Source organism: Hippocampus guttulatus, chromosome 1 (genome assembly GCF_054856545.1).
Source record: "Hippocampus guttulatus isolate MCC_2025c chromosome 1, RoL_Hgut_1.0, whole genome shotgun sequence".
Classification (NCBI taxonomy): domain Eukaryota; kingdom Metazoa; phylum Chordata; class Actinopteri; order Syngnathiformes; family Syngnathidae; genus Hippocampus; species Hippocampus guttulatus.
Window position 1 is genome coordinate 35,498,142 of NC_141261.1, and position 23,942 is coordinate 35,522,083.

The following is a 23,942-nucleotide window of genomic DNA, read 5'->3' on the forward strand; positions in this document are numbered from 1 at the left end:
CCACTGTAGATGGAGGTCCTTACACTTTAGTGGCCCGTTGATGTCAGCCAGCTTTATGCACATCTGGCAGACCTGTCATTCTCATTCATATCTGACCAAAGTGTGTCTGTTATGTTTATATCCGGCAGCGCAGGCTAAATCGAAAGTAGATGTGTGATCTACCAAGCCAAGCAGCAATAGAAGCTGTCCTTGGGAAGCTAACAATAAACGAGATCATCTTTGGAGCTGGAGGAAGCAACTTGTAAAATCTTAATTAAAAGATTGTATCGCACATGGTTTTGCATGTGAAAAATATGGAAATAATGGACTTAAAAGACACGTTTTCACAGTCGGAGCAGCGCAATAATTTACCATGCAGAGAGTAGGCGGAATGCGAGAAGTCATTTGCTGCCAGGAGAGTATCTGCATTTTAAAAATCCACAGCAATGATTGGGTCAATGCAGCACCTGCACAAACTTTCTCGTGCTCCCAATCTCGTTTCAGTCCTCATTTTGGTAAAAACAACACCGTCAAAACAAATCGCAACATATCCTCAGTTAACCAAATCTTCCTCAAGGCAACTTCCCTTGATTTCATCTTCAAGAGATCCAGCGGGCAGAACAAGAGCAGTGTTCACTGAAAAAAACCTCACACAAGTGTGCATGATTGGAAAGCAAGAATGGAAGCAGTAAATCACAAGAAGCGGTTAGTTTTCCAACTGCACCATATGTTCTTGAACATATCTCCGGGTCCCTAGTTCTTTTTTTTCTGTCTCTCTGTCTTTCTGCCATTTCTCCCTCTCTTTCCTGAGATACCATTCTCTTCTTTTCGGATCAACGTCTCGCCTCTCTTTGGAGCGATGCTGCATCTCTGCTGCACTTCGGGATATATTCTTCCACGCGCTTCAGTCAGAAGAGGCGCGGTACCACGCACTTCTTCGGTTGGGCAAATTCTCCCATCAACTTAGGTGTGTCACTCACAGACCTCCATGGAATCTCCACACACTGGATGGAGTGATGACCATCAGTGGCCGACTCGGCTGGACGGGGTGGGAGTGGTGGGGGTTTGGCCCTCACCTGTCCCATATATGCTCAATAACTGCCCAACGCTGTATATGTGTTCCTACTACATTCCAATGAAGGCCAAAAACAAAAACATTATATCGTGGTAAATGGTGTAAGAAAAACAAAAAGGGCCAGCGCACTTTATTTCTTCACCTGTGAGGAGAATTTCCACATGCTGATGGAACTTGTAGCTGAAACGCCAATCACAAATAATGCAGTCATTGTAATAACGTTAAGGCACTGGTGCCATACGCAAGGCTCCGGGGCCAGATCTGGCCCGCCACATCATTTTATGTGGCCCGCGAAAGCAACTTCCATGATTGATGCTTGTAATGCTTCAATCTTGTAAAATTTCAAATTCTAATATGTAATAAATCACATATATTGGAAGCATTTTTCTTGCCACCAAAGTCCTTATCACAGTCGCTTCAACAATCATTGAATAAACCATTATTTTAGACTTTTTCATGTGGTTTGACAGTCATAATGGCCCTCCAAGGGAAACAGTGATTCCAATGTGGCCCACGACAAAAATGAGTTTGACACCCCTGTGTTAAATTATAGATTTTTGGAGGGTATTTGATGTACTACACGTGTTGCTCGGCAACCTGATCAAATCTCAATTTCCTAAGCATACGTTATGAGCACAGTATTCTGTTCAATTAAATTGCTTGGATTGGATATCTGAAAAAGTGAATGCAAAGACACACGCGCCGTCAAAGTAGCCTGGAGATGAGCTGCACGTCACTGCCATAAATTCCGTATTCACGACGCAGGCTAGTTTCACAATCAAAGTGTGCCATATTTTCTAAATAGATCACGATGGAATTCACGTCTCGTGAAAACTCCACGGTCCGGAAATTAGGGCCCTCCTCAGACTTGACCAAATCAGGCCTCTTTGGTGATTGCGCACATATTTCCAGGTCACGCATGGTGGGTGTGGCAGAAGTCTAGACGAGAGAATTACATCGTCTTGAAGAAAGAAAGGCACATAAGGAACGGACTTATGCCCCTAAATAACGCCTGAGCCATTTTTGAACAAAAATATACAATTTAACTTTATGTTATTTCAATTTTATAGACAACACTTTGTACTAATTACTTTTAAAGCCAGACTGCTGGCACAGATCATTGCAGTTGCTCATGGCTGTATTGCAGCATGACGAGTAAAGAAATGTTGAATAATTTATCGTGGCATGTGTGAAGTTAAAAAAAAAAAAAAACGGCAATCAGCTGATCCGAGAAAATGTTGCATGCCTAGAAAATCCTCGGTCATCTGATTGCCTTGTTTTTGATTTGCAATCTCATGTGTCACTGAAAATTGGAAATCACAAAAAGTTGTTAAAAATCTCCCAACAACTCTATTGAGGAAAGAATAAACCAAAACCTGACTCATTTTTCTCCTTCGTAACCGATTATCCCCCAGAATGTAATTGCCTGCCAGAAAAGATTCGAACATGGCTAGTTTCATACTAAACTCACACTCAACAAAAATATCAACATTTCAGTTCCAATGAATGGTTTTGAAGTGAAATGACACATTTTGTGTCAACTGATACTTAAGCGGAATACTACTCACGAATGTGACTGAGAAAATAGAGTAGGTTCTTGAGTGCCATTCTATGAAATGTTCACCCCCACACCAGATGGTGGCCCCGGAAAACAGAAGCTATCTTTACCCAATGGCCGACAGGCCTAAAAATAAGGCTGATCTTTTTTTTTCTTCCCATAATCTCAACGTTCATCTTTTTCCTGCGAAAGCTTGATCACAAAATGAAACATACTGCAGGAGTTAATTACATTTCTCATGCTAATACATGTCACTAACATGGTTGGAATTCATCCATCCGAATAAGACCCGAGGAGCTAATACGTTTTGTAATCAGAACGAAACATTTATGACGGAAAAGGGCTAAATCGCATCATGGTGGTAACCGTCATGTTTGTTTCAGGCTAAATTGATTTTTCACCACAATCATGATGCATACGCTTCAAAAGGAAACGATCAGCTTCGTGTGAAGCTCTCGACCTGTACCCAGAATGTTGAATGATGTGCACGCTTCTCCGAAATAGGACAAGAGTTTGGCGTCACTTCTGGTCACTTGACTTTTTATTTGAGATCCTATGGAATTCTTTTGCTCCTCGGCGCACAATGTGACTTTGAAATCTTTCCTCCTCCACTATCTCCTCCTCTGACGCATCTTCAACTTCCTGAGCCCAGTTGCCTTGAAATACTCCACCCTTCCTCCTACCACTCATCGTCATTTTCAGAGAGCAAATTTCACAAAGCAGGGGTCCCCCGCTGAGGGATCGGCTGTGTGATGAGTGACAACCTCCCTAGTTAACGCCATCGCCACCCTGCACATTGGATCACTTATAAACGCCAGTCTTGTTCTCTTCTGACAATTGTTGTGCTGGATCATCTCAAACTTCTCAGCGTTTTCTCCGGAAGGAAGTGAGCCTGGGTTATTATTATTTAATGTTTGTGCGGAAGTTTTATATTTGTCGGCATTCTTCAGCAATTCTTCAAGTTGTATGTTCTTTTTTTTTTCTCTATTTGTGGTATTTTTAAAAACATTATGCCAATTGACTGCTGGGAGCCTTCCAGGAAAGTTGTGCTCATTTTTCAACCAGCATCATGCTTTTCCTGAGGAAGCATTCATCTTCTGCAGCTAGCTTTGATTGTTAAGCATCTGCAAAGAGACAAAAGTCAGCACTTATCGGTGGTGCAACGACGCAAATGCAGAATCTTGCATCCCAAAGTTGTATTGAACAAAGGGAAGAAACAACAAATCCCAAAGCAAAATGATGACAAACGGTTAACACGTATAATTATGCACACAATGGAAAACTAACCAAAAGAGATAGAGCCACATCAGACGATGCCACAAAATAACAAAGACACAAAATCTGAACGACACAAGTAAAGAAGACCAATAAAGTGTGCCAATGGAGAAACAAAATCTGACCTTCTCAGAAGAGGAAGAAAAATGTCATCAATAACACCACAACTACTTCCTTAGACAGGAGTAAACAAGGGAAGTACTGAGTTGGAGTAAGGGTGTCACAAAGCAAACCAAACGATTACCGCAACCGGCAACGGTGGCTAGCAAGCAGTCTTCTTCTGTTTCTCCTGCACTGAAGAGCACAGTTGGATTGTCACAGTCCTCAGGTGTGCGCAGGAGGCTCTACCCAAAACGGAAGCACCGCACAGACCCAAAACCAGAATAATAGAATTTGTTGGATCACAGGGCATGCTCACTCACTTTCAATGTGCATACACAAATGCTGTTCAACATGTATTCAATGTGTGGAAATTTAAGGGAAGAATAAAGGCCGGAATGTCATTGTGTAATATGCAAAATAGTAACCACAAAGTTCAATTTAGAAAGTTTACTTTGAAAAGCCTGCGCAATTCTCTGGCAAACGCACACGCACACATGTACACACAAACACGCACACACACGCTCCTGCCCTTCATCTGCAGAAGTGGTCTTTAATGAAGTGTGAACAGCACACTGCAACGACCAATCCCCTTCCTCCCCTCCTTCTTCTCCTCCCTCTGTTTTCATCTTCCCTGGTGTCACCCCAGGGAGCTGCAAGAAGAATCGAGCAGAGTGCCACACTCTGAGCTGAGCACAGGAAGCAAAGTGATGGGAGAGAGCAAGATCTTTTTTTCCCCTCTTGCACCAACCTTTCGGCACCCTCAACCCTCTTTAACCCATCTATTATCATGTGATCACAGGGACCTTTTAAGATGGTCTCCCCAGCTGATTGTGACATCGGGTGCCTCGCCGAATTTGCGCGCACCTAAGTGTGCCGTGAAGCAGGTCAGACTTGATGTGCTCGGTGTGCCTCAGCTAAAAGCTAAAAAGTCTCACTCATAGTAACCCACCAGAGAATTCGAGTTTGTGTGTTCGCCACTTCCAACATGGCAGATTCTCAATATAAACAACAGCAATGTCCCTTTGATCAGGATGAACTGTACCACTCGAAAAACTTCTGCGATTGCACCATCAGGAACAGGTGCTAATTGCATTTGAACCGTTGTGCTCCACAGTATCTGAAAGGATTCCATCCTGTGCAAACTGGAGGTTGTGGTTTCCCGCCTGAGCCGTGACGTCCGTGCTTTTGCACCTTCTTCCTTTTAAATCCAGCATTCCTTACTGTCAGAGCCCTTCCTCGCCTTGTCACGATGAAACAAATAATGCCAGCACACTTTGTAGGGAAAGGGGTAATTAAAGTAATGAGATTTCCTTCTCACGGCACCGAAGCATGCCAAGCACACACAAGTGCATAATTTGCTGTTCCCCTTTTCATTTATTTGGCATTTGCTTCTAAGTTTGTCATTAATGAGCTCATAGAAGCAGTTTTACTTTCTTATACTCCCGATTACAAAGAGTGTGGACTGGAGACCATATTTGTAGTTTTGACTCTTTTTTTCCAACGCTAGCTCCCCACGATTCCAGGTGTGTGCCTGAAAAACCTTCTACCTGGTTCATCTGTATTCATTCCTACCCATTCAGCGCCAATCACGCCGCCAGTCATTCGAAAAAAACAGGTCTCGCCGCTCTGCTTTTCCAGTATGCATCCTGGAAAACTGACCTGGTTTTGCTCATGGGGATTTATATGCATTAGGAACCTCTTTGTGTTAATCATCTGTTGATTCGGCTTTTGGACATTTGTACATGTTGAAAGTACCAAATGCAGTTGGACTGTTACATGTTTTGTTTTTGTTTCATGTTCAATAATTTCATTGAGAAATGAGTTACTGTTGATATTAGAAATCTTCCTTTTCTCTGTGATATCAAGGTTTTGCCTTTGAGTTATGAAAGGTCCTCTCTCCGTTTGTCTTTCCCACAGCTCCTTTGACAGACAAGCCGCCAAAAATCCTCTCCCCGTCCGAGGGCCAGACCAGCGCCATTGAAATGGCTCTAGGTAAAGAAACACGCCGCATGCTAGCACCGGTGCGGTACATTTTGTGTGGGAATTATGAATTTGCCAACGAGTGGGTAAACTGTCATGCTCCACTGGGTCACCTTCTGTTTGCTCAAATGGAATGAATCGACAATTAATCCCAGTGCCTCTTATGAGAAACCATGGCAAGCTTGATTACACATCATGTGGCTGCCTTTGACTGGCATTCTTCTGTCAGGAGTTCCTGAGAAAATTCCAGCTCATTGCCTTATTTGAAACAAACAGCCTTTGCAAAAGAGAAAATGGGTCATGGTGGATCTTTTTTTTTTCCTCCCCCATTTCTGTTAATAGGCGTAAAATGTGGCACTTAGAAAGAGGGTGTAGATTACTGTTGCATCAAACTAATGATGGACGGAAAGCTCTTTGAAATGTTTTTTTAAATTCATGTCGTTTTGATGAAGTGTTTTATAAAAGATGATTTCAACGGGGCCAAAGAAAAGATTTGTACTTGTTGCCTCCACCAAGGACAAAAGACAAAAAAAAAAAAAGCAGGGGATTTATGTTTTGGTCACTGTGGTTAGTTACGTAGTAAATTAGTTCCCAGGATTCCGCATAATCTGTATCAGTAATGCCCACAAAATTTTAGAGGCACAGATCTGGATAGTTGAGAAATTTATTTTCACAGTCCATTTGGATTGACACCAACTGTGCCAATACAGTAAAAAAGAGTTGTCTTGGTTTTTTTTTGGGGGGGGGGGTCCAATCAAAGAGCAAAGAGTGGTGAGTGTGTGAAGCAAATGACAAACCTTGAACCGATCTCATGGAAGCTGTGTAGAATCTTAAACTGCGTAACCTTTTCTTCATCGCCAGGTACCCTCAGCAGCCGATGCAACGTTTGGCATCTTGAATTCACTGAAGCTAAAATTTTCAGTCCATACAGATTCTCATTGATTTGTTGTGATTCTTGTTGACAATATTCTGGTGGATGTGGCAGAAAGCTTGACACATGTAATCGATTTTGGTTCAGATAAGCACCGCAGCTTTTGAATGCTATTCTGTTTCTGCTCCTCAAAATAATTGCCTTTTTTTCACCCTGGCCAAAACTTTAACACCTCTACTTTAACATTGAGATATTAAAGTCATAAACTGCAAGTTTATGAATAAAATGATTTTGTTATCAGCAAAAGTCAACACGAAAATGCGATTCCTCATCTACTGTTGTGACATGTTCACAAGCAAAGAAGATATTCTCTCGAAATGTTGCAAAGCGCTGCATCAGCGGCATCGGTTTGGGAACTTTTGGATTAATATTACATGACGGTATTTGTTTCAACGAGGCCCTATTTCTTCCCTTAAAAGTTATCACACCTCATCAGTCATGGTATCTTCAAAGTTAACATGCCTGGAATGTCGAGGTGTGAAATGTGGTCTTGTTAGAGAAAGGAACAGGTCATTTGTGATGAAAAGAAACCCCTATCAGTATTTAACAAAAATGTTGCAAAGAGAGTGTGTCAACTCTAGAGGAGGTTTGCTAGATTTGCGAGCATGCATCTACTTTAGTCAGTCCAACTATAACACGGGCGAACAAAATTGCATTTTTTTTTTTTTGAGTGTCAAAGTTTTTTTTTCTCTCTGCAGATTACCCTCCACAAAAGCAAAATTTTACTGATTAGTTGTAGTAAGACTGTTGATTCGACCGGACTCATCTACAAGTGCGTGGCAACTTGTTTGCGCAGTCACAGTCAAGACAGTGAGAGGTGTGTACAGCTCCCAATGGGTTGGTACAAACTATTTGCAAAAAGAAAGGGAGCAGAGTAGGAATGAAGAAGATTCCTGCTGACTTTTCTGGGTACAGTGAAACTCCTCTACAACGAAATCATGTTTGCAGCAAGACATTTTTCACAACATGGGGTTTTTCACTGTAGCAAATTTGATCTCAGATGTAAACACACACACACATATACAAACGTGTGTGTACTCTTTATTTTTATTCCAATACTGCATAATTATGAGCACACACTTATTTGACACTTCATATAGTCAGTCTAGAAAGAAAAAAAGGCAAAGAAATTGTGAAAGTAGCAAATTTGATCTCAGATGTTAACCCATACACACACACACAAATGTATGTGTACAAGCACACACAAACGTATGTGTACTCTTTATATTTATTCCAATAGTGCATAAGTATGAGCACACACTTATTTGACACTTCATATAGTCAGTGTAGAAAGAAAAAAAGGGAAAGAAATTGCAAAATTTACGATCAGTATTCACTTTCACTTACATCAATTTCTTGGATAATGACTTTTATTTTTCTTGCTCTGTCTTTCATTTTGATCACTTTTACCCTCTCTTCCAGCGTCAGAGCGCTTTTTGTCCTAGCTGTTTGACATCCAAAGGTCTGTTTTGTAGCCATCTTAGCAATGCAACGTTCATGCTGCGTCTGAATCGAACAATAACAAGTAGTTCCTGGACCCAGTGGCTTTTCTTTCCACTATCTCACTGTCTCTAACTCGACCTCCCCTCGATTGCCACCCAAGACAGCGTTGCTCAGCTGATGTCATTCACTGAACTTTTAAAGCCAGCCACGGAATGCTTCGTAGTCCTCGATGGCCATAGTTAGCGCGATAGAACTCGCCTTCTCTCTAATTAGCGCTCCAGTTAGCGTAAGGTTTTTAGCATGATAACAAGTAAAGCATTCCAGGAAACGTTCGTTTATTTGACTGTCCGTCGAGCCACAAGCAATTTACTCTGAGCAGCTAATCGGATGCATTCCACTCTATCTTCCACGGATCTAGCTACAGTATCTACACACATAGATAGTGAGGTCCCTCTTGGCCAATCGGAGGCCAGGATGATGCTCGGTAAGCCAATGGCAGGGCAGCTATGAGTATGTTGCGTTCAAAAAACTCTGAGCTGTGTAAACCAGTGTGGTGGTTGCTGTTGCCGTTGCCGAACGAAGCAGTAAAGGTCGCTGTTGGATTAAATTTCATTGTAGTGACTCTCTTCGCGAGGCAAGAGCAGAGAAAAAGATTTCGAATAATGCAACAGGGTTTTTTTCGTTGTATGGGGGGCAGGAGAGTGGGAATGGTGTTAATGCATGAAGATTTTTTTCACACTAGGTTTCGCCCATGTAGGTTTCGTCGTAGAGGACTTTCACTGAATACAAGTTGCAAATTTTATCTATCTATCTATCTATCTATCTATCTATCTATCTATCTATCTATCTATCTATCTATCTATCTATCTATCTATCTATCTATCTATCTATCTATCTATCTATCCATCCATCCATCCATCCATCCATATATATATCAGTGCTTTTCAACCCGTGTGCCGCGGCACACCGTGCCGCGAGTCATTGTCAGGTGTGCCGCAGGAATATATCCAATTTGTATGCCTGTGCGGTCTTTCGCCCAGAAAGTAATCATGTAGTACCCTCCCATACCGCTAGGGAGCAACAACAGTTTGCCAATTGCCTTGTGTTTCGACCACTAAAGACAAGCGAATTTGTGACGCATGAATGCAGGATGACGGTGAAACAATAAGGTGGAGAAAAAAAAGTACTGTGTTTCCGGTAACCCGACCGACCGAGAATTTCTACGTCGAAAAAAAAACTTTACGGTCGGCATTTTTTTCAAACAACCCTCTACATTTTTGTGTAGAGGGTTTACATTGGTGCAAACTCTCACAATATTAATGGAAGTACAACAGTTGTAGGACGCGCGCTCGTCGACACATCGTTTGCCTAGTCTACGCAACTCTAGTCCAGGCCGGCCCGCGGCTGGCGTCGGGGACCTCTCCCCGCCGGGGCCATCGCGACCCGGCCGACCTTGGAACCTAACACCCAGCCGTCAGGTACCCAACTCTCTCGCCGCCTTTGCGAGCGGGGGGTTCAATGTGTCCTTGTTTTACGTTTTATGGTTATTTTGTTTAAATTGTTGATGGAAAAAAAAAGATTAAAAAAAAAAAACTTTGTCCGACCTACCGACCATCTGCTGAAATTTCATGTTACCTGAAACACACTTTTTTGTTTGGCCTAAATATGAAAGATGATAAAATACTGTTTTATTTGTGTTCATTTGATTCCAATTCAAGCTGTTATAACGTAATTCTTCAATGTTAAAAACGGTTATAGTAACAATATAACACGTTCATTGTTAATTTAAATTATTAATTAAAATAAGCGGGGGGGTTCACATTTTCAGCTAGTGGTGTGCCGCGAGATTTTTTCAATGAAAGAAGTGTGCCTTGGCTCAAAAAAAAGTTTGATTGATGAATTAATTCCATCCTCCATGTCTGCATAGTGCCTGGTGTGTGTGTGTGTGTGTGTGTGTGTGTGTGTGTATTGTTGGGGGAAGAGCGTCCTCCTCTTCCTCGCGTGTTCGTTGACTTTCGGATGAGGAGAATGTTGGTAATCCAAATAAAGGCTGGAGTAGATGAACAGTTCCTTCGACGAGTTTAATTAATTTTTCTGCAGTTTATGAATCGATTCGGGCTCCTGAGGGGTCCAGATTTCAATCAGGAAGCGTAAAAGAAACACTCATGAGATTATATAGAGACAATATGATGATGAGAGGCGGGGAGGTACGCCTCTCATGCAACTCCCAGAAACAAAGAAAGTAAGATGTCATCTGTGGCTGGAAGAAGTTGGGAGTGGTGAGGTGAGACCAGACCACCACTACCCACCATTTGGTGTGATGGCAGGAACACAGATACGTGAGATAACAGTTCCTCTTTTGATGTTAAACATGTCCTGTGGAGGGGGGCCCTAAAAGTGGTGGGAGATGAGGGGCACTAAAGGTGATTGTAAACACAGTGAGCAGGAAATACCTTCAACAGCATTCTACATTGTTTCTTTCAAGTGTCTGTACAAACACAACTAACAGAGAGGAATAACACCTTAACCATCAAACCTAACTAAGAAGAGAGGAATAATACAAGAGTATTTCAATTCTAGGAGATGATTGTTTCAAGGACGCCAAGCTACTCTGTGGGCATGGGAATGTTATACAGCATGACTAAATATGATTAGAATAAAGACTTCAGTATATATATACATATACTGTATATAGATTAAGTTATATATTAGAGCTGTCAAACGATTAAAATATTTAATCTAATTAAAAATGCAACTGTCATAATTAACTCAAATTCACTAAAAATTCATCGTGATTACTCACGCATTTTTGATCATTTCTGAATTTCCTTTGATATTTTTTGTCCTATTTTTCCCCATTTTAATGCTCTCATCAACATGAATCATGAATCAGTTTTCTACGTGCAAAATGCAAATATTTACTAAAATAACAATTTCGATTTTCAATTTTTCATGAACATTTTTCACTTGGAGCAGTTATTCACACATAATCTCTCACACAATATTATTGTCCATCAACAACTTCTCACTGTCATTGCCCACTTGAGAATCGAAGTCACCCGGCAAAACGAGGGAGTCCCCAGGAGGAGCGCCTTCGACTCTGAGCTGCTGTTTGGTGCATCAGCACAAACAACAGCCAGGACCCGTCCTCCCACTCGTAGCCGGAGGGAGACTACCCTCTTGTCCACCGGTGTGAACCCCAATGTACAGTACTGAGCTCGGGGGCAATGAGTATGCCCATACCTGCTCCATGCCTCTCACTGTGGGCAACTACAGAGTGGAAAGAGTCCAACCCCTCTCGAGAGGACTGGGACCAGAACCCAGGCTGTGTGTGGAGGCAAGTCGTACAATGTCGGAACTTCTCTGCCTCGCACACCAGCTCGGGCTCCTTCCCTGCAAGAAAGGTGACATTCCATGTCCCTAGAACAAGCTTCTGTAGCCGGGGATCAGACCGCCAAGGTCCCTGCCTTCACCCAGCTCACAAAGCGCCCGACACCTTTGGCCTCTCCCACAGGTGGTGGGAAGGAGGACCCATGTTGCCTCTTCAGGCTGAGCTTGGGCAGGCCCCATGGGTGTAGAGCTGGCCACTAGGGGCTTGCTAGCGAACCCCACCTGTAGGCCTGGATCCAGAGCGGGGTCCCCACGACCAGCGTCCGGGCAAGGGAAAATGTATTCCAAATTTCTCAATCATCATAAGGGTTCTACGAGCCATGCTTTGTCTGGTCCCCCACCTGTTTGCCATGGGCCGAAAGCCACAGACAAATTACCTCCTCAGATCATTGGGACACACAAATGCCTCCACCACAGAAAGGCAATGGCTCACGGGGGAGAATTTGTTGGACTTATTATTCCTTACTTGATTGGAGCGCACAAGATGCTTGCTCTTATTTCTGTTTATGATATGTTTAGGGGTCATAATCTCAGGGAGGTCCCCAATTTCACTTTTAATGGATATAAAAAGTGACTGATGGCATTGTGGTTCACTCAGCGGACTCGTGCATGCTGCATGGGTTCCGTGTCCACTCAGTGACGACGTGCTTGTGAGTATGAATTATTGTCTGTCTCTTCATTTGCCTTGAGTCTGACTGGCAACCATTCCGGTGTGTAGGCCACCTTTTGTCTGCCAGCTTTGCCAGCTGGACCAAAGGCTCCATCTCCCTGTGTCCCTGAACAGGGTAAACCGAATGGATAGATGTTTGGAAAGCCCATTTGAATGCCCACAGCACAATAGACCATGAGCATGATGGTTTGCTTCTGACTATGCGTGTGGCTGGTCCAAGATGTTTCATCTGTGCCTGGAGTGTGACCTTGATTGGGGATCTCTTTGCTTTTGCGGTACTCTTCTGGCCAACCCCAGATTATGCATTCACAGCTGTGTGGGTTTTGTTTGTGCAACAGAGTGATAGAGTGGTTTCTGATGTCCAGCCAGAAAGCTGTCGCGCGACGGTATTAGTCAAGGACAAGTTTGCTTGTGGTTTGCCAAGTGGCACAAATGTTTGGAGGGTAGGTCTGTTTTTACGATATGGTGCAGATACATCGCAGTCATCCTGTTTCTAGCTGGTTGATTGGAAATCAACATTTCGGAATGTCTATTTGGCTTCATCGTCAGCTTTTTTTTGGCAGAGGGGGGATTACTGTATACTTTTTTCAATTTCAGCTTTTGTATAATTCATTGTTATCACACTTTGTAGGAGTGTGTTGTACATTTTGTAAATATATATATATATATATATATATATACTGTATATGTATGCATTGAGCTGTAGTTACGGAAGAGGATTAGGGCCAATGAAGAAAAAAAAACAAGGTTGGCAAGATTCTACCTTGTTTTTTTTTTTTCTTCATTGGCCCTAATCCTCTTCCGCCGGTAAACTGTAACCACGTTCAAAAATCATTCAAAACAAATATTTGTTCGTCAGTCAATGAAATGGTCTTCCATGAGATGACGGAAGTTGCAATAAATATGTTTATTCACCTCTTGACATTCATACATTAGAATAAATTCAAATAGAATCAGCTTTGTGTTCAATAAACAGGCCCAGATTTAAAAGTGAGTCAGTCGATTCGTGAGTAAATTCAGACAATTTCTGTTTATTTATTTCATATGTGAATTGTGTGCCTTGGTTCAATAAAGTTTGGGAAACACATATGGCACATCTGGCCAATGTACCAAACATGTGAAAGTACAAGAACATGTCGAGTTGAGCCCCTTTGCAGCTATGCCAGCTTTCAGTCTTGTGGGATTATTTTTTTACAAGACTTTGAGGTTCTGTTTTTTTGTGTCCATTCATCCAGAAGAAGAGCATGAGCGATGTCAGACGTTGGTTCTGTTGGATGAGAGGGCCTGCCTCCCATGTCGTCTGGGTGCTTTGGTTCAAACCAAAAGGTCTTTAATGAGGTTAACATCAGGGCTCTCAAGTGCATACCAGCATGCCTTCGTGGACCTCGCTTTGTATACCGGGGCTCAGTCCTGGTGGAAAAGAAAAGGCATTTTCTAAAACTGTTTCCACAAATTTGCAAGCATAGAATTCAATCCAGCTGTAGCTAATGCCTGATTGATGAATTAATTCCATCCTCCATGTCTGCATAGTGCCTGGTATTGTCATCTTGTCAGCCTTCGTGCTCGCAGGCATTCAGTGCTTTTCATTCGAATACAAACATTTCACCTACTCAACATTAACCATTTAGATTTTAGACCTAAAATATTTTTTTAATATATGGTGGATGATGTGATATTGATAACAGTTTTATGAAAATGAGTTTCATGTAGCGTACCACTCACAGTTGGAAACGCATACTTTTTGTTCTCATGTATTTGTTTGCTTGGATAGGTGGACATTGTTTTGATTGACTGCCACAAGATATGCATCAGCAAGCGACTCTGACCTTTGTTGCTGAGTGAATCCATCGCAACTCACTCAAACTGCTGCAATGATGTTGCTATGGAGACAAATGTGGCGGGGGGGTTGTTTTGTTTTTGTTTTTTTTTCCTTTTGTGCATTACGCTTGCAGCAGTGAAACAAGTATGTTTAAGTGTTTGTGCTACAAAATAGCAGACCATTTAAGAGCTTTGTGCCCCAACGTACAGTATCCATCCATCCATCCATTTTCGACCGCTCATCCGGGGTCGGGTCGCGGGGGCAACAGCTTTAGCAAGGAAGCCCAGACCTCCCTCTCCCCAGCCACTTGTTCCAGGTCTTCCTGGGGGATCCCGAGGCATTCCCAGGCCAACTGGGAGACAAAGTCTCTCCAGCGTGTCCTGGGTCGTCCCCGGGGCCTCCTACCAGTGGGACATGCCAGGAACACCTCACCAGAGAGGCATCCAGGAGGCATCCTAATCAGATGCCCGAGCCACCTCATCTGGCTCCTCTCGATGTGGAGGAGAAGCAGCTAGACTCTGAGCCCCTCCCGGATAGCCGAGCTTCTCACCTTATCTCTAAGGGAGAGCCCAGACACCCTGCGGAGAAAACTAATTTCGACCGCTTGTATCTGGAATCTCGTTCTTTCGGTCACGACCCATAGCTCGTGACCATAGGTGAGGGTTGGAACGTAGATCGACCGGTAAATTGAGAGCTTCGCCCTTTGGCTCAGCTCCTTCGTTACCACGACAGGCCGATACAAGGTCCGCATCACGGCAGACGCTGCACCAATCTGCCTGTAAATATCTTGCTCCCTCCTGCCCTCACTCGTGAACAAGACCCAGATACTTAAATTCCTCCACTTGGGTCAAGATCTTCTCCCCGACCCAGAGAGGGCACGCCACCCTTTTCCGACTGAGGACCATTGTTTCAGATTTGGAGGTGCTGAATTTCATCCGAACTGCTTCACACTCGGCTGCGAAACGCTGCAGTGAGAGTTGGAGAGCCCTGCTTGAAGGAGCCAACAGTACCACATCATCTGCAAAAAGCAGAGATGTAATACTGAGGCCACCAAACCGGACCCCTCAACGCCTTAACTACGCCTAGAAATTATGTCCATAAAGGTTATGAACAGAATCGGCGACCAAGGGCAGCCTTGGCGGAGTCTAACCCTCACTGGAAATGATTCCGACTTACTGCCGGCAATGCGAACCAAACTCTGATATCGGTGGTATCGGGACCGAACAGTCCATATCATAGGGTTCGGTACTGCATACTCCCGAAGCACCCCGGATAGAACTCCCTGAGGGGCACGGTCGAACGCCTTCTCCAAGTCCACAAAGCACATGTAGACTGGTTAGGCGAGTTCCCATGTACCCTCGAGGACCCTGCTCAGGGTGTCGAGCTGGTCCACTGTTCCACGGCTGGTACGAAAACCACACTGCTCCTCCTGAATCTGAGGCTCGACTTCCTGACGTACCCTCCTCTCCAGCACCTGAATAGACCTTACCAGGGAGTCTGAGGAGTGTGATCCCTCTATAGTCGGAACACACCCTCCAGTCCCCCTTCTTCAAAAGAGGGACCACCACCCCGGTCTGCCAACCCAGAGGTACTCTCCCCGATGACCACACGATGTTGCAGAGGCGTGTCAACCAAGACAGTCCCACAACATCCAGAGCCTTGCAGAACTCCAGGCAGACCTCATCCGCCCCTGAGGCTTTGCCTCCAAGGAGCTTTATAAACACATAGGTGACTTCAACCACAGATATAGGAGAGCCCACCTCAGTCTTCACTCTGCTTCCTCTAAGGAAGGCATGTTTGTGGAGTTGAGGAGGTCTTAGAAATACTCTGCCCACCGACTCACAACGCCCCGAGTCGAGGTCAGCAGCGCCCCATCCCCACTGTACATGGGTCAATGGTGCACTGCTTCCGCCTGCTGAGACGGTGGAACAGAATTTTCTCGAAGCCATCCAGAAGTCGGCTTCCATGGCCTCACCGAACTCTTCCCATGACCGAGTTTTTGCCTCGGCGACCGCTGAAGCTGCATTCCGCTTAGCCAGTCGATACCTATCAGCAGCCTCTGGAGTCCCACAGGCCATAAGGGCCCGATAGGACTCCTTCAGCTTGATGGCATCCCTTACTGCCGGTGTCCACCAGCGACTTTGGGGGTTGCCGCCATGACAGGCACCGACCACCTTACGGCCACAACTCAGATTGGCCGCTCAGACGTGGGAAAAGCTCTGCCGGAGGTGGGAGTTGAAGCTCCTTCTGACGGGGGGTTTCCTCCAGACGCTCTCAACAAACCCTCACAATTTGTTTGGGTCTTCCAGGTCGAACTGGTATCTTCCCCCATCATCGGAGTCAACTCACCACCAGGTGGTGATCAGTTGACAGCGCCACCTCTCTCCACCCAAGTGTCCAAAACATGCGGCCGCAAATCCAATGATACAACCACAAAGTCAATCATTAAACTGCGGCCAAGGGTGTACTGGTGCCAAGTCTACATATGGACACCCTTATGTTTGAACATAGTGTTCGTTATGGACAATCCGTGACGAGCACAGAAGTCCAACAACAAAACCGCTCAAGTTCTGATCGGGCGGAGCCATTCCTCTCAATCATGCTCTTCCAGGTCTCACTGTCATTATCCACGTGAGCATTGAAGTCCCCCAGCAGAACGAGGAAGTAGCCCTGGGAGAGCGCTCTCCAGCACAACATCCAAGGACTCCAAAAAAGGGTGGGTACGCTGAGGTGCTGTTGGGTGCATATGCACAAACAACAGTCAGGACTGGGAGGGAGACTACCCTCTCGTCCACCGGTGTGAACCCCAATGTACAGGCACTGAGCCGGAGGCCAATGAGTATGCCCACACCTGCCCTACGCATCTCACCATGGGCAACTCCAGAGTGGAAGAGAGTCCAACCTCTCTTGAGAGAGCTGGTACCAGAGCCCAGGCTGTGTGTGTGTCACGTTACGCACGAAACGAAAAAGGAACCGCCTCGTACGGAACTAAAAAACGAGAATAAGTGGATCCCCGAAATAGCAGACACTAAAAAGGACTTCGTCACAAAATAATATTTATTATAAACAAAACCCCGTCTAATTGAAAAAACAGAAAACGCTGGTTAATAACGAAAACCAGGAAATGATATAACGAGACAACGAAAAGCGCTTGCAAAAAACGGCAAGGGATATGATTAGGCAAATACTATAATTATTCACAAGGAGATGTCGAAGAATGTAACAATCAGCAATAGTACTAGAGTAGCGCTTTCAAAAATACATGGGCAACAGCAATGGCGCGGCATTGAATACTACGGCAAGGATATAGCAGGTGTAATCACAGACAAATAGGCAGCAGGTGTGCAGACAGCAGAAAAGAACGCCTGCCACCTGCTGCCCAAATACGGAACATGACAGTGTGGAGGCAAGACTGACTATATCCAGTTGGAACTTCTCTGCTTCGCACACCAGCTCGGGCTCCTTCCCTGCAAGAGAGGTGACGTTCCACGTCCCTAGAGCTAGCTTCAGTCGCCGAGGATCGGGTCGCCAAGGTCCCCGCCTTTGGCTGTCGCCCTGCTCACATTGCACCTGACTCCTGTGGCCCCTCCCATAGGTGGTGAGCCCATGGGAACAACGTACACTAAAGTATCTAAAAGTACCTAACAATTGTACTAGTCTGTACTGCACACAATTAACAGCATCGGAAACACCAAAATATTGGTTTTTAGTTCTGTCAAGGTTTATACACTATCTACAAGCCATTACGTTAAAAATATACAGCACAGTTATCGCTAAATTGTAAATAATATTGCCATACATTAAATTTAAATTTTAACAGTTTCAAAAAAGATACAAAGCAAAACAATATGTATTGCTTAAACTGTCCAATGTAGTTATTTCCTTACATTACTGAAATTTTGTCCTGATTGAATCTTATGTGCGAAGAGTTTGACTTTCTCGGAGGAGTCTCGTCAGCCACCTCAAATGTGGGTATAAAAAGGTGAATTTAATTTGAAATTCCTCATTCCCATTTGATTCTATACGGCAATTCAGTTTGGTTTGACTTAAATGCTCCACTATCTATTCAGTAAGAAATAGAACAACACAGATTAAAGTACATTTCGACAGTTTGGAAATATGAAAACTGCCGTGTAAAAACATGGCATATCAAGTACAATTCTTTTACTGCCGCTTGCTTTTGTCGCTATTTTGTTGCTGTTTGGTCGAAAGCGGCTTCTGTCCATAAGATGCAAAGTGTCTCTCACTGGCCAGGAGGTGAATCGAGTGAGAGGATTCTCTGAATTGATTATGAATTGTGGGGGAAGTATTGATGAATCAGTATTCCTTGTTCACATTAAAGCACTCAATGAGGCTCAGTCACCCACTCATTTGTATAGAGGATGGTTGTAAAGATTATTTTTAAAGGTGCAACGATGAAACGATTAACAATAATAATAATAATAATACATTTTATTTATAAGCGCCTTTCAAGACACCCAAGGACACTTTACAATAACAAAAAACACAAAACAATACGGGTTGAGCAGCGGCAGCCAAAACGCGCCAGCGTTCACTCAACCCGAAGGTCAGAAAGAAGCCACAGGGGAGGGAGAGAGGGAGAAAAAACCCACGCTCGAACTACCCTCATTTTGAGGATAATTTGAGTGAGGCAAAAAAACTCCTGCACAAGCATATGACAGTTACAACAAGTCACAAGACATAAACAATGAAGACGGTGAATCAAGGGAATGTATGAGGGAGGGGGTGATGGTGGGGGACTAGCTTCCGTGCATATTTTCATCAGGGGAAGGTCGAGATAGCAGATGTTGTTTTGGTAGCAGGCTGCCCAAGAATTTAAGACAGCCTTGAGTCCGTGGCTTATGTCTCTTTAGTGGCGTCGATCAGCCAAATCCATGATTTCAGTCAGTAATTGAACACGGATTCCAGTTTTCTCCAAGTTGTTGTCCATCCTGCTGTGACGCTCCAAACCCGCAACAGTTTGTGGTTGAGCACAGTCTGAGTCTGAGTGTTGGACATCCGCGTTATGCCATCCTTAGACCGGCAGCCTCGTCCAATAGAGCCGCTCCCGTCGGTTGAATTTTCGATAGATCAGGAAACTGCTCACACCAAACAGCAGCATACCTGTTATCGGAAGGCCGAAAATGTAGATGTCGTCCAAATCCTCAACGGACAGTGTTGACAGGCACACCATTCTCCGCTTCCTCCAAGGATCTAGGGTGTACCCAGCAGCAAAAGTCCCTGAGGGGCAAGTAGGCTCCCCACTGCCTGCTCTTCTCATCGAGAAAATGTTGTCGATGGCATCAAGAGACCAGCCAACCAATTTCATGTTTGTTTTTAGGATGAAAATACGACAGGAGGCTAGGAAAAGTCAGACATAAGACAGCACAAGGACTGCGTGGCGAGCAGGGAAGGGTGGGGGTGGGGTGGGGGACAGCGCAGAAAGCAAAAGCGTCCGCCTTCGTCGAGAGCCAAGCAAGTGAATCAACAATTAAATCAATCAAATGAATCAATAATTATTTTGTCGATAAACTAATCATTTAGAGAACTTCATTGAAATTTTTCCAAATCCTTGGCATTTCAGCCTCACAACAGTAAATCTGATTTCTGCAGACGAAGTGCCGTTTTGTTGTTGTTTCAAAATTCGACAGTCTTCCTTTCCTTTGAAAAACAATATTTTTGTTTACCTTTTTTCTTACATGGTACAGATGAAACCAGTAACTGAATCATAATTAATTTATATTGGTCCATTTTCTGCACTCTCAGCTCCAAATAGAAATATTAAACTTCCATTACAACACGGGGAAAATCTGATTCAAGTGTTTGTTTTCTGTTTCTTTTCGAATTCATGAGTTGATTTTAGCATACTGATTGAGGAAAACAAGACTTTAAAAAAAAAAATACTTGGGATGTCACATTGACATTTAGAAGATTAATTTGCTACATATTTTTTTGATCATTTTAACAATTTATTTCATTTTTCTTTTTCACGCTATCAACAGCGAGTGCTTTCTCATTTGGCGGTCTCATAAAAATCACAACAACAACGCATACGTAGCTTGGTTACAAACCATGAGAGGAAGAGCACAGAGCTTTCTGCTCCTGTATGACAAGCGCTTTGAACAACACTCCCTTGAGCAGCTTCCCTTTTCCTAAGGGCCATGCTGCTTATTTAGCGCTTTACTTTTACGTCTTTGGGAAAAGTTCAACGTGTGAAAGTGCTTTATAAATCAGGATGTATTGTATTGTACTGTATTGTGTCTGTCAACAAGGGACCGGCTTCCACAGTCATTCGACACGGCCGCTTCTGTGATTGGGTGAATGGACTGTAGGTAGGTGGCACGGAATGAAATTATTTTTGGGCGTCACAAATGCAATGGCGATTTGCGATTGGGTGATTGCGAAAGCTCGGATGGAACTTCCGCTGACACATGCTCCAGCTTATGCCTTTAGCCGCAAAGGGATCTCACTCGTTTTTAGATCACAGCAATTCAAGAAAGAGAAAGAAAAAAAAGCACGTAAATAGACGCAATTGTTCTACGAAAATGTAATGTAACTCGAATTGTCTGTGAAACGGAGCATTCATAACTACCGGGTCCACTGTAATGTCCTATTTCGAATATTCATTCATTCATTAAAAAAATAGTCAACGCAGTTGATTTTAAAATAATCATGAGTTGCCGTCCTAATGAGTTGCAATGTATCCTTTGGCAGCTGAGAAAAATGGATGTTTGAATTCCGACTTTGAGTGCAGTCTGAACACCTTCTGTGGTTATTATTACAGAAAGCTCCCCTCTTTGACAAGAGACAATGTTTTTGTCCCCAAATCTTGACTGCAATTAACGCCCATCGCTAATCAATTTTACGGTATGAGCAAACAAAGAGGAGTGAGGCTATTGAGCACCTGCGGTCAAAAACAACAGCGGCAAGATAAGAGAAACTCAGCCTTGAGCTGTTTGGCAGCACGGTTTGGGCACAGCATGTTTTTTTCCTTTCTTTTTTTTTATAAAGCTTTTATGAAATACTGAATGTGTGATTTGTATTGCAAGGATACACTTAGACACAATATAATCATGCGCGAGCAATGAAGTGCATTTTCTCTTTGTCAACTTTTAGGGCATGATGTGATCCTTGCAGAAGACCCGAATGGGCTGGCCAAATAGCCTCACAACAGTCCGTGTGACTTTGGCTAAAACACACAGCCAGAGGGTATTGAGTCAAGGTTTCAGACAACGGATTTCATGAATTGTTGGCAATTAAGCTAATCAGTTGAGCAAGAAGCAAGCAGGACTTAAACTGTGCAGTGATGGGTTAAAAGATGACTGAGCAGTATCAGGAGGCTCATTTTGGATACTTATTGAAATTGATCTGGTTGTCATCATGATTAGGGATGGCAATTGAAAAATGGAAAACTTGTTCTTTTTTTTGTGCCTGTTAATTTCATTCCTAGGAGTCGCTCATAGCTTTCCTCATCAGCACATTTGACAATAAAATTGTATCCAATCCAATCTAAAATGAATAGTTTTCTGTGTGATGATGTGGTGAGGGGAGAAAGTGGAAAGAAGGTGGAAAAAAATAACTATGATAAGGGCTCGGCCGTTTCAAGTACCCCAACTCCCATGCTTGGGCTCACATCACGTTGAGAATGACATTTGAGCGAGAAGTAGAAACAAATTGTTAGCGTTGAGAGAAGGCTGTCACAGTGGGGGTTCGCTACTAGCGAGGCTGCTCTGATGCTAACCTCTCTGGGATGTCTCTTGAGAGATCACAATTCTTTCTGGAGAAGGCAATTTTCTATTGGACCTTGCACCTCTGCACTGTGAGGCTGATGCGCTAACCAGTCGTATACAGTGTGTGTGTGTGTGTGTGTGTGTGTGTGTGTGTGTGTGTGTATATATATATATGTATATATATATATATATATATAAAGAAAGAAAAAAATATATATATATATATATATATATACACACACACACACACACACACACACACACACACTGTATACGACTGGTTAGCGCATCAGCCTCACAGTGCAGAGGTGCAAGGTCCAATTCGGGCCCCGGCCTTCCTGTGTGGAGTTTGAATGTTCTCCCCGTGCCTGTGTGGGTTTTCTCTGGGTACTTCAGCATGGCAGGCTGATTGAACGCTCCATATTGTCCCTAGGTGTGGGTGTGAGCGCGACTGGTTGAATGTCTATGTGTACCCTGCCTACTGCCTGGAGACAGCTGGGATAGGCTACAGCACGCCCGCGACCAAATATTACAAGTAGATTAACGCACGTGTAGGAATTTTAACATAAGTAGGTTATGGAGTATTTTCTGCTATTTTGTTGGATGATGGGATGAAATGTGTGAATTATTTGTCTTCTGTCTCATGTTATTCTGAGCTGCAGTGATGAAATTGGAGTGTAAAGTCATCCACATTGTGAGCTCTAAGAATGAAATGAGCTTTTTACCATGACTGCACTGGGGAAAGTAGTCCCCTCTCGTCTATGTTGTTCAAACATTGTTGCTTTTATTTTGTCTCTTTATTTTGCTTAAAGTGTCATGTTTGTTTCATCCTTTTAAGTGTTCCTCATCCATTGCTCATATTTATTATAGCCGCAACAATTACTAAAGAAAATATTTTGCTTCTTGATTAATTTTGGAATAATGAACAATAATTCCACTGTTACCACTTTATGTGTGTGTAATGCATCGTCTTAAAACTAGACGAAAACCTTTTTGAGTTTTCGTTGACTAAAACTACTCCGAATAGTAATGACTGAAATGTGATTAAAACGAATAAGCATTTTTGCTCAAAAGATGAAGGCTTAGTCTAAATCTAAAACGGCTGCCAAAAAGAACACTGCTACACGCCATTAGTGGTTAAAACCTAAATTCACCACAGCTCCCTTCTTTTGTGCTTGTGTGTCTTTGGGGGAATTTAACAGGAGGGCCTTTGTGACATGTGTTCCAAAACGGATTCCTTTTTAATGTTCAACCTTGTCACTTTCATTAAAATGCTGTGTTCTACTACAGTGGATCCGAAACGTCGGATAGTATTTCTATTGCGTTTGTCTAACAAATGCCAAATGTCATGTGCCGTCAAGCTAAAAACACTCATGATGAGGCTTTGGCAGTAATGCATTTTAAAAAAAATGTAAGTTTGGGAAGCATGAAGGCATTAGGTTTACGGCAAGGTGTCAAACATATGGCCCGCGGGCCGGAACCGGCCCCCAAGGGGGTTTGATCAGGCCCGCAGGATAATTTACAAGTGAAAAAATACGTAAAAGGCACGGAATGAATATTTTTAATAAGGTGCCATTCATAGATTATCCGCTAGGGGACACACTGTTTTGATCAGACAAGAAGACAACAGCAGCCTCAGTCTGTCACTGAGACAGACCCAACACAGCAGACGCTATCAAGGACATGTAAATACTTTATTCTTTACACATTTAATAGCACTCTCCTTAGTTTATCAGGTGTCGGCAGGAATTACATTTTTATTATATATGCACATGTGTAAATGGTTTAAAAATTCCTTTCTTTATAAATCTCGTTTAATCTTAAAATGTATGACTATATTTTTCAATACCAATTACTTGTTAAAGTTTTGTGCCTTTGTACAATCAGTGGGATCAGTTGCAATGCATATATGTGAATGATAAAACTAAATTGCACATTTGTCTAAGGAAGTCTAAGGTGGTTCATGAAATGTTTTGTAAAAAATATGGTC

At 43.3% G+C, this 23,942-nt stretch overlaps 1 protein-coding gene across 2 annotated transcripts in view; it reads left to right on the top strand.

Moving 5' to 3' along the window:
* The window catches only part of LOC147211532 (interleukin-1 receptor accessory protein-like 1), a 223,483-nt gene that overhangs the window by 153,912 nt on the left and 45,629 nt on the right, over positions 1-23,942 (top strand). For both annotated transcript variants that reach the window (XM_086128247.1, XM_086128249.1), the window contains exon 6: positions 5,907-5,981. In XM_086128247.1, coding sequence (XP_085984373.1) covers positions 5,907-5,981 — 75 coding nt within the window. The remainder of the gene's footprint in view (positions 1-5,906; positions 5,982-23,942) is intronic.